The sequence below is a fragment of the Homarus americanus genome, unplaced genomic scaffold (genome assembly GCF_018991925.1).
Source record: "Homarus americanus isolate GMGI-L3 unplaced genomic scaffold, GMGI_Hamer_2.0 scaffold7626, whole genome shotgun sequence".
NCBI classification, from domain to species: Eukaryota; Metazoa; Arthropoda; class Malacostraca; order Decapoda; family Nephropidae; genus Homarus; species Homarus americanus.
Window position 1 is genome coordinate 10,178,766 of NW_024718273.1, and position 11,152 is coordinate 10,189,917.

General features: G+C 39.9%; 1 protein-coding gene across 1 annotated transcript in view; it reads right to left on the reverse strand.

Annotated features, from left to right (window-relative positions):
• LOC121859618 (tryptase-2-like) overlaps positions 1–10,527 on the reverse strand; it is a gene marked incomplete in the record, with an annotated part of 16,777 nt that extends 6,250 nt beyond the window's left edge. Inside the window, 5 exon segments of the mRNA XM_042356553.1 lie at positions 4,665–4,797; positions 5,345–5,446; positions 5,770–5,884; positions 8,902–8,989; positions 10,312–10,527. Coding sequence (XP_042212487.1) covers positions 4,665–4,797; positions 5,345–5,446; positions 5,770–5,884; positions 8,902–8,989; positions 10,312–10,444 — 571 coding nt within the window.
• Positions 10,528–11,152: the final 625 nt, after the last annotated feature.

Below are 11,152 nucleotides of genomic sequence, written 5' to 3' on the forward strand. Positions count from 1 at the left end.
GAAGCCCTTGACCCCTACAATTTCTTTAAAATACAGTATATCTACATAAACAAATTTTATCCATCCAAATTAGACTATATGCCCTCCACTTTTCATCTACAATCTTAACCAGATAACCTTCTATATAAAACTGTCCTATATCAGCCGCCATCTTCCCGGTCACTTTGGCGGTACTATAGTCTTAGTTCTCTTTCCTACCACACCTGGATCCATCAATTACAAAATGGTCGAGCCTTAAACTCCAGGATATTATCATACCATTCAAGCCCTGCAAGACCGAAAAGCTAGAAAAGTCAAGGTTGAAAAAATGTTTTCATCATACCTGCAATTGTTATTTCAAGACTACTGTACACTGTCTGCAAGTAGAAAGGAGTATGAACAGGGGTAGGCTAATCCATCCCAGTGGCTTGCAGTATGGTTTTAATGTATTTCTTGGCACCGATTTTCTTCGTTGAAAATGTAACGTACAAACTTTGCCTAAATGTGCCAGCAACCAGGAATGGAGACTTAATAGTTGAGGAAATAATGTAGGTAGAGAGCAGTGCCGGTAACTGAACTCTCCTCGAGTACCAAAACCTCAAGACACTTGTGCCGTATCCACAGGGTCAGGGAGTGATGGGCACCCTTAGTAGCAAACGATCATGTGTTGAATGGGTGTCATTAACATCTCTCTAGATTTAAAGGGATACAACGGTTCAAGCTCCAATATAAGTACTAACAAAACTATCTACTTTATATATTAAAAAGGCGGTAAATAAATCCTGCAAGATCAAATTTCACAAAACCATTAGCACACAACACCTTTTAAGTAAATGATGTGATAACTTTGAGCTTTTCCCACACGCCTCCAAAAAATAGGCACAGTTCGTTTACTGGTCACAAGACAAAACAAAGTGGGGAAGGATTCCTACGAACTGAAACTATGCTGCTAACAAAACAAATTAGCCCATCCCAACTCTTGACCAAATGAAAAATATTCTACGTCTAGCATTTGAGAGGTTAAAATTAAAACTTATTTGCGCTGCTCAATATTGCGAAGGTTAAAGCAGGTAAGTTAAGTTTGGTTGGCTCGTTCATTGTCCTTAATGGTTTATGCTTGCTAACCTCCAACTTCGCTTGTTTACGAGGCGAATGCACATCGATCCATTGTTTCACTGCGAAGTGAAGCACATCCCAAGGATATGAGTTCCAAATAGTTGGGGGTGCTCTATGATAAACGAGTTTGTTCGTCACGGTGCTTGATTGTCATTGTGATCTGAGGCACTTTGATCTAAGAAGGTAAAATATAGACAACCTATTAATACGTAATAGAGAGAATGTGATATCAGGAGTTAGAAAGTTTGCGCCTGTTACTGGTGTGATTAATTATATATGCATATATTACTGACCAATGTTGCGAGACATAAGCCAACATGATAATACACTTCCCCCTTCCCCCCCACACACTCACGGCCATCAGCCGTGCTCTGTTCCTCTAGATCAAGGGTTCTCAACCAGGGGGTATTCCCCCCAGGGGGGGAATTCAGGTTTACAGGGGGGGGGGGGAACTGATTCGGGAGCAAGAGATATGTTCGATGAGAAATCAATCACAGAATTTTGGCCCTTGATGTGCGATTCCTACTCAAAAGTGGCAGAAAGAGCTATCCGTGCATTGCTTCCGTTTGTGTCGACATATCTTTGCGAGTCAGGCTTTTCAACTCTCTTGCAAATTAAAACGAAGCAACGTAGTAGATTAGAGGTAGAAAATGACCTGCGTTGTGCCCTTCCAAGCACTCCTCCGCGTATCCCAGAATTGCCGAAGATCAAACAATCACAGGTTTCTCATTGACTGTAATCTTCATCTGAATAAAATTAATTACAAATTTACAATATCCTGGTATTCTATTGAACTTTTTGTTTATTGCATTATGCTTCAGCTTGGTCTGTTAAGTAATTCATTATAAATAAAAAAAAAACTTACTTTTATTCAAGTTTTATAAATCCATCAACATTTTCAACTGGCATTTAATTTGTAAAACTCCACTATAAAAATAATCCATGTAAAATTGTAAATGTATATGTACTAATATGGAAAATATAAAGGATTTTCAGTATTATATGCAATTATTTGGAATGCACTTTTTGAGGCAGACAATCTTGGAAAGGAGGGGGAAGTGACATTCTGACATGGTGAAAGGAGTGCATGGGGCAAACAAGGTTGAGAGCCACTGCTCTAGATCTTTCCGTCCCCCGGAGACACGCGAGGAACTCACCAGCCCGAGGAGCCTACACGCGGGTGTGTATGTAATATATATACTAGGCATCGCATAAGGATTAGAGAAAATATGGCCATAAAGGAAAACCGGAAGTAAATACAAAATAACGCACTGGAAAGTTTTTATGGCCAGTCAATACGATGGATTGTAAAATAGGTTGGTGTTAAACACCTGTATTTAGGTATAGGATATGGGCAAATTAAAGCAACATCTATGCCTGTCAGTGGTTAACCATACCAGGGAGAGCAGCGTGCTTAGATCCAAGTGGAATCCTCCCTACCTAGTATAGTTGCTCAAGACGTTGCTCTGAGGCTTCCTCTAAATAACTATACAGACAAGTTTCACTGAAGTTATTCTAATATGAATATTTACTAGCTTCCTCACCAAATCTCAAATTTAGTGCTACCACTTGAAAGTCGTTTAAGAAGAAAAATAATTATGCTAGCCAAACCATAGGGTAATTAATGTATGCCTTCCTAACTATACAAGCCACTGCTTGCATAGGCTGCCCCCAGCCTGTTCGAATGAATTAAGAATATTGCAATTTTTTCATATAAGGCAACTTATATTCTCTATTTATTTACATCTTGCAGTACCTATAAGAATGATGGAGACGAAGTAAAATCAGAGTCCAACCAAGGCCGGCTACTTGCTCACCTATACACCACTGTAGACTCGTGCCAATGTTGTTTAAATATATGACGACCACACCTCGTAACGATCTGTTATACACCAATGTCCTGGATATTCATTACAGATATCAGTAGTTCCCTGTAACTAGGATCTGCCAAGCTTCATTAAAATACAGGTTAATGCCTATCGACTGCACAAGGTCATTAAGGTAAATAAAACTCCCTCTAAGATTTAAGACCCAGGACGGGAGGGACTGTGCCCTCCACTTAGCCCCTTGTCTGCCACGTCATAGGTGGTAGAGGTAGCGTTCTCCCTTTCATAGTAGTGCCCAGGGCGGTGGATTACTTTCCATTCTCCCCTGCAATTATGTCAGGAGAATGCAACATCATAACACGAGTTAACAGAAAATGTGAATATTGTTGGAAATTATGATTAGTGTGGTGAATATGGTTTGTGTGGTAGCTCAGTCAGTACTAGTGAAATGTGGTATTACTCGACAGGTTAACTTGCATGCTTCTAAACAGTAAAAAAAATCAACTCTTGCTAGCCACATAATTCCTCTAGCTCACCTCCACTCCTACCATCTTCACCCTCCCCTTCCACTAACCGTCACCCTCACACACTGGCCCCAGGTTCCCCACGATGTCAAGAGTGAATGCTTCGGACGCGGGTTCATAGTCTAGTGGTTCATAACCGAGACGAGGATTGACAACGCTGCCTGCAGCAGGCAGTAGTGTGGGAGGCTGTACATGTATGGATTAAATTTTATTAATGTCACTAGCAAACGATATAAGGCATTTTGTATTAGCCATTGTGGTGTCAGGCCTTTTCGCACAAAATTTACCACTTTTTTCTGTAACTGAAAACTTAGAAATATATCATCTCTTAAATAAGAAAATTTCGTTGTTTTAGCAGCCATACTTTTATATATATGCAGTTACACAACCCTTTAATATGACTTAAAACTGGTCAGAACGAACAATTTCTAAAAATCAAATATTGCTTTACAAGAAAATGGATTGCTAAATCGGAATAATGCTGGAGAGAATTACGAAATGAGAAGTAATTAGGGGTGTGTCATCTTTGTAAATAACTTGAGTTGGGTGCTACTAATCATCGTCAACCATATTACGAGGCCAATTTCCACGTTTCGTAGGTTAGCAAATGATTCTGCCATCGGGCAAATTAGAAGCCAGTTTTAGGGCTGGATACCCAATATTCCCAGCCCATTTTACAGAGTGCAATCATGGAGCGAAATCAAACCTAATTCTTTTTTCTTAAGTCAGTAAAGTTTACTTGGATGGTTTCGTCTTTCATGAATGATACACACAACGACTGCGTGTTCTGCCCTAACTGCATGATAAAGCCGCAAAATATATACTTTCTACGATTGGTACCAGACAGTCAACCTTGTGAGCGCCCGTGGTTACTCTTCCGCCGAGAATAAGATACTGTACAAGGCTGCCGTTATCTGCTTAACTTGCTCTCCGCCACAGCAGAGCTCATTCCTGATCACCAAAGCTGCATCTGATTTTAGTTATTTTATGGAATTGAGGAAAGTGCGTCTTTGCTCTTTTTTGTCCTTCCAGCATTTAACTTAAGCAAATACAGCACTATTAAATTTTATATTGCATACATTAGCTCAGACTATGGTGCCCAATAATTTGCGTATTATATCCTTTGTTCCACGTAAAAATACCACACACTTATGTGGGTACAAGTTTCTTGCTTCCTAGCCTTGATTAATGGTTCTCCCGAGACAACTTTACGACATACCTTTAACACAGTGAGCTGCAGTAAGAAGAAATTGTGGATGAATAAGACTTGCTCCACAATGATACCTGTAGGAAGGTCTTTGATTGTATGCGTTATTAACTTTAAAATTCCTCTCTCTTACCAGCAATGCGACCTAGAAGGAAATACCATTATTAAATTGGGATTTACATAGATACCAGTGATTATTTATGAAGTGGAGAACTTCCCTAACGTCTGTATGCACAAGTCACTGAAAGATAAAATTCAGGGAAATGTATGGACAAAATTCAGAGAAGTTCTGTCATAATTCTTAGAAACTACTACAAGGGCCAAGCGACTCAGGGTATTTTGTCGTGATGATAAATGGTAATGGAATATAGGAAGCCACCCATTTTTGTTAGTATACATTTCAAATAGCGATTTCAAGTTGCTGAAGAGAAAATAAAATTTTTAGTAGAGTCGGTAAACATTCACTTAACTAGAAAGTATCAGGTTTTATCCTCTATCTAGCCTGTTAATGAACAGAAAGTACTTTCACTTTTACGAAAGCGAGGCACTGGTAGCATGGACCAAATTAAGATAAATTTTAGCTTAAAATTATATAATATATAAAAAATGTAAGAAAATATCAAGTTCCAAAGGAATCTTACAAAGTGACTAATCAATTGGTTGAAATTTTGAAAACCTGTACTCGTACTCACATGCCATGGGAACTCGCCGAAGCTGGTGATGCCTTTGTCGTGGATATATCCAGATGATACACGTGCCATGTCTGCTGGAGCATGATTCCGTACACCACATTCCTTTTCAAGGGAGAATACGTTTAATGCAACTCCAAGATGAGAATACCAACTCATTTCTTACATTAAAAAGTCTACCACTTGTGTGGTATGGCGAAACTAATGCTTCAATACGCCTCATTTGTCAAAAAATATTTAGCTTTCTCTAATTTCTACAATACAAAATATATGCACCCTAATGCAGTTAACCAAGAGGTCGCATTTTCCCCATTGGTTAGTCTTAGTGTCGAATTATAATACGCAGGCAAGCTAAATTTTCAATGTGTCTGACCAAGTTCACCAAAACCTCAGTATATATAATAAAAATATTAAAATCAGGTACTTACATCTCTGTATCTATAATCTCTCAGTATCTCTTTGGCCTGCGTGGATAACTTTATTCCGTGAAAAGTCTCGTATCGATCATCGTAATAGTCCATGTACTGCTGAGAGGTCTCCGGTCTGAAAAAGTTTAATCCTAATAGTGTCTCCATTTATAATGGTTTGAATACAAATATGAATTTAAAAACCACATGAGGGTTACTGCCATTTTTACTATTCATATCCAACTCATACTTTTCAGCAATTCTATCAAGGATCGACATTAACTGTTGCTCGACGGCAGAGGAAATTCCATATGATAAAAATCTAAAAACAAATAATTTAAAAACTGGCAAATAACCTTGTGCACTGAAAGGAATTCTTAGCACAAAGAAACCGTACGTGTCCAAGGGTAACAAAATATATTATCTTCAAATTGGAGATGGATTAAATGAATGATGAGCATCTTAGCGCTGCAATAGTTAATGTCATATGGTGGCGGAGATATTTAATGGTAAAAGGTTTTAGTAAAATTTTATTTACGGAAAATAAAACCGGAAAGAAAATGACGCAAAAGTTTTAACCACAGGATAAAGATATGCCTCTAAAAACAGTTTCACCCCCTAGTAAGGAGGACTCCTCCCCGAGCATCACAGTAATAACCATCTCCCCCCACGGCACCGAGAGATGTACCTACCCCTCCAATGCCCGTAGGGCACTACGCGAATCACTAAAATCAGTAAAATGCTTAAAACGATCATTATACCTAAAAATACACTACAATGCAGCTAAATTCCCACATAGCTCAACCGTAAAAATTTAGTTACCGTGCTCAGCAGTGTGCTTCAAAGAGGAATCGAATGTGGCCAGGGTGATAAGCATCCTTGACTCCCGAAAAATAACGGCAAAATTCCACCCCGGGCAGCTGCCGGATAGACCGGATACACCGAGCTCGTCGACAAGATGCCCCACACGAATTCCTAAAGGGCGAGGTATAGAAGGTATCTACAGACTCAGGGTGGAGGTCAAGTCGGGAAAGAGTGTATTGCCAGTTGTCGTTGGTGGTAACGAGTTGGCTCACCCGCATCACAAAGACTAGGGATGGTGGAAGATCTAAAATCACCGGGGGCAGGCAAATGCCAGTGTGGTGGGCAAACTAGATGGCGTCGCGGAGGAATACAGCTCACGGCCTTGATCAAGTTTAGGCAAAACCAACGCACGGTATAAACCAGGGGTCCACAACCCTCACATTACCGATCGCATAAGAACAAAGTTTATATTTGCGGCCAGCATAACGGCAGTCAAACATGTGTAATGAACGGCCGGCCGGATAAAGCTATTTAGACACTTGCTGCAGCAAACAATCGGTTATTCTTTTAGACGGAAATATTATACCTTGCAGCAGCTGACATCACACACACGAAAATACTATAATAGGAATTCACAGAAGTTTAAGAGATTCAGTGTAACTTAATTCTGCTCTAACATGTTTGAAATCCTTTTCTTTTTAAAGCAAAAGAGGTCTGTCATTGCAGCCACGTTTTGATTGAAATCTTGCTGTTGCACGGATGTGGTTCCTGAAATCACACAAAACCGTAAAGTCGTTGCTGGTCTTGCCAGCAGACTTGTGTAACGAACATATGTTGCACCACTTAGCTCATCGACACTCAAAGGAATTGTGAAGTAGCTTTCACTATTTTGAAACAATTGCAAAGGATATTTATTCTCGAATTTCAAACGTCTAACCATTTCCTTTGTATTGTTGAATATGATTTTTTTTTGTGCCATTAATATTGTCACCCATTATGTTACTTTTATTTTTTTGCTCTACATACCAGTACTTGTCCGATATACGATTTGGTTCTATATTTCTTAAGGGCCAATTTCATGTTTAATTTTTCTAAATGTATATATTACATAACTACAATGAGAAAAACGCGGCCGATTACCGATTTCTTGTTTATTACTGCTTAAATGTTGTGGACCCTGGTGTAAAGTACGACGGAGTGTAGTCCGATCAGCGACCCAAGAAAAATTTAAGAATATACGGATGAGAAATCCGTTGGTGTGGTCACCAGTATTGAGAACACGAATATCCAGGAGATAGACCACGGAAGCAATCATGGCTCCTCGAATTGAGGACTCGCCCCGCAGGGTGTGCCGACCATTAAAATCACCCAGTATTAAAAATGGGGGAAGGATTAGTCTGATCGAAGACAAGGTCTTCTGTCAACCAGTGAACTAGGTGAAAGTAGAGGGAGCTAAGCATGCGTGTGCCGCAGGTGGAGCTGAACAGCAACTACCTGCATGGGAGAGGTAATGTTAGAAAGGTTAAAAAGAGAACCCAAGAAGCATGTATAAAAGAACAGCTGCGGAGCTTTGGCCCTGTGGTAGATCATGGGAGGAGTAAATAGAGGAACCCCTGCCAGAGGGATGGGAGTACGAGCTAACCATGGTTTCCTGCAGACAGGCACGGACAAGCCGGAACCGGCGAAAGAGCAGTTGGAGTTCCTCCCAGTTTGCTCATTACCCACGGCGATTCCACTGAAGGAGATGGAACATTTATATTACCTAAGGGGCTTAGAAGCGCCTGTAAACGGGAGCTTCTCAGCAGTCACTACATTCTGGCTCTGCCTGTATGCAGCAAGCATCGCTGATGAGTGTGCATCTGGACACCATTTTGGCTCATCCTACACCGGTGACCCCTCCAGCATAGCCAACCCGAACGGTACACCAGAACATCAGGACTTTAATTCCCCACCAAGACAAGGCGGTCCCACTAGGGGAGCCCTGACCATAAGAGTACCGTACAACTGCCAAAACCCTTCGATGGTTCCACTTACGTCGAAGGTGCGTGACGGGTTTGCAAAACGAGCGCGTATTTTAGCTACTACTATCAAAGTGTTTCAGGGTTATATATTCGACTTGAGAATTTTTTTTCTTCAAAATAGTCTAATGTAGATTTGATAACCACAGGTATTCACCGAGCTCAAATGCCTCAATTCCAGCTGTGTTAGTAAAATTAAAAACAATTAAGAGGCACCTGACAATGCTGTAGCCTGCAGGACTTTTTTTAGCAGCTGGTTTTAAAGTTTAAACCGATATTTAGATTACATCGTCCCGAAATTTCTTAAAACTACAGTTTATTGTTAACTTACCTTTTATCTCCCGATTTCGTGCGATGTCTGGGGCAACACACGTAGCCTCTGTAATGTTTGATGCACATTGAGGACTGGCTAGGTCTCACTGTTGAAACAAAAGAAAGAAAAAGTTAATTGAAAACAATGTCTCGCATCAACTTGTGGACTGATTAAATCTTATTATAGCTACTGTTGGTATGATATGAACCAAGAACGAAAAAAAAACAAATGTTTGCCAAATAACAACAATCAAACCAAGAAAGTGAATGACCAGCCATTAAAATTAATTTGTCAGGACCAGACGTTTTCAGACAATTTACGTGACCTCTTCAATACACTTTCGCATGGTAGTTTGGAAGTCTAAATTATTGTCCCATTCCAAAATTAAATTACCCATGACCGTTAAACCCTCATCTAATGCTAACCGAATTATAAGGCATTTATTCCAAGTTTCACGTGGACATTTCCAATAGCGAGGTTAGTGGACCGGACAGGTAAAACTATTCACGGCATCATAACGCAGGGAACAGCGTAGAGTTGATCTATGGCGTCTTGATAACGCATATAAACAAATTTCTACGGTAAGAGACCTCAATATTTCTGAAGTTGAAATCCCTCATAATGCACAAGTTGTATTTTGCTGCCCTACTCATTTCCTGCCATATGGGCGGAGCTGCTCTTTCCCAAGGCTTTGGGGGGCCTGTAAATCACTCGTATAATTAGTTTTTCTCTTCCTTCCGCAAGTTCTACCCATATAGACTTGGTTCCTATTTCACCCTTTGAATTATTAATACAACATTTTAATGTATCCCTGACGAAGAGTGCGACACCTCCCCCCTTCCTACCTTCTGACCTTGTGAAAAAGGTTGTACCCTTCTATGTGGTACTAGGTGAGTGGAAACCATCCATCTGAGAAACACGACGGAAGCCCCCCCAACGTCAAGTTCCATTGCCAAGCGAAAAGGTTTGGGACAAGCTCCTGGACAACCCTCAGTCCAGACTACATACGCGGGAGACCCCACGCCTGGTGGCCCCGGAGTCTGCCCCCACTATAACCCAACCAGCTAGCCATCTATGTCCGTCACAACGATCCACCTTAGATTAAAACTATGATGCAAGATCACATTTAACAAGGCGCAATCTAGAGTCCATAAGGAAATCAAGCGAGAAGATTTTAATAAACACGTAAGCGTTAAAAAATCAAACCGTCATTGTCAACCAAAGTAGCCATTGTGCAGCATCATCCTATATCCTAGGTTAGCTTAGTTAGCCAACACTAATAAATAAAACAAATGGTGTCGTGCCTCTCTGTTTAACATATTAAATATATTTTCCATCCTTTCCCCCCACGATTATTTGTCGTGACTTCTCTATCCATCATGCCTTCCATCCTTTCAACACCATAAATAGAGAACAAAAAACACTTACCCCTGACTCTGCAAGAAGCAGCAGAAACACACACCAGTCCTCTACGACACAATTGTCGGGAAGGCGGCCTACGTTCTTCAGCGTTGCTCCCATGATATACAATTAACAAAACCGATAGAATTACCAGCCTCATTATACTAGGTCTGCTAATCCAAGATATTAATAACTACCACGTTGCTCAGTGTGTGTGATTCAGGCAACAGCCGGTGGGGGAATGAGTAACTTCCAGTCATAGTGTATTGCGGTTACCGTTAACATCCTGCCAGTAGAACATTAGCGATAATTATCAGTATGTAACTACTTAAGTTAGATAGCACTATTATTATGTCTAAAAAGTATTTCAGGTATTTATAAGCAATTATTAAAACAAAATATTTTACAGTTTGTATGTTTTAGCTAAATATATTCAGTATTTATTTACTTGTATTAAAAATACTCTAAAACGAGGACATGTGCCACTGCGCATGCTCACACCACTCGTGAGCAGTCGTATTTTCATATGCTAAATTACTCAGTATTACGTTATAATTTAAGTTTGGAAAATATTGATAATAGCATATGTACATATACATAGAACATATATTCACATGAAATTTGATAAGCGTCTATCACTCTATTTCATATTTTTCACTATGTACAGTCAACCAAGGATCCAGCTACCCCACCCTAAGTCACTTAATGGCAATTTTACCTGGCAATACTTGGTAAAGTAAGGCTGTATGTAAAGGTGATTGTGATTGGTGGATCTATTTTCGGCTGCATTAGCGTCAGGATAAATATTAAACAATCACAAGGTAGAATTTTCATAATAATAAGCAATTCATTGTTATTTAAGATCATG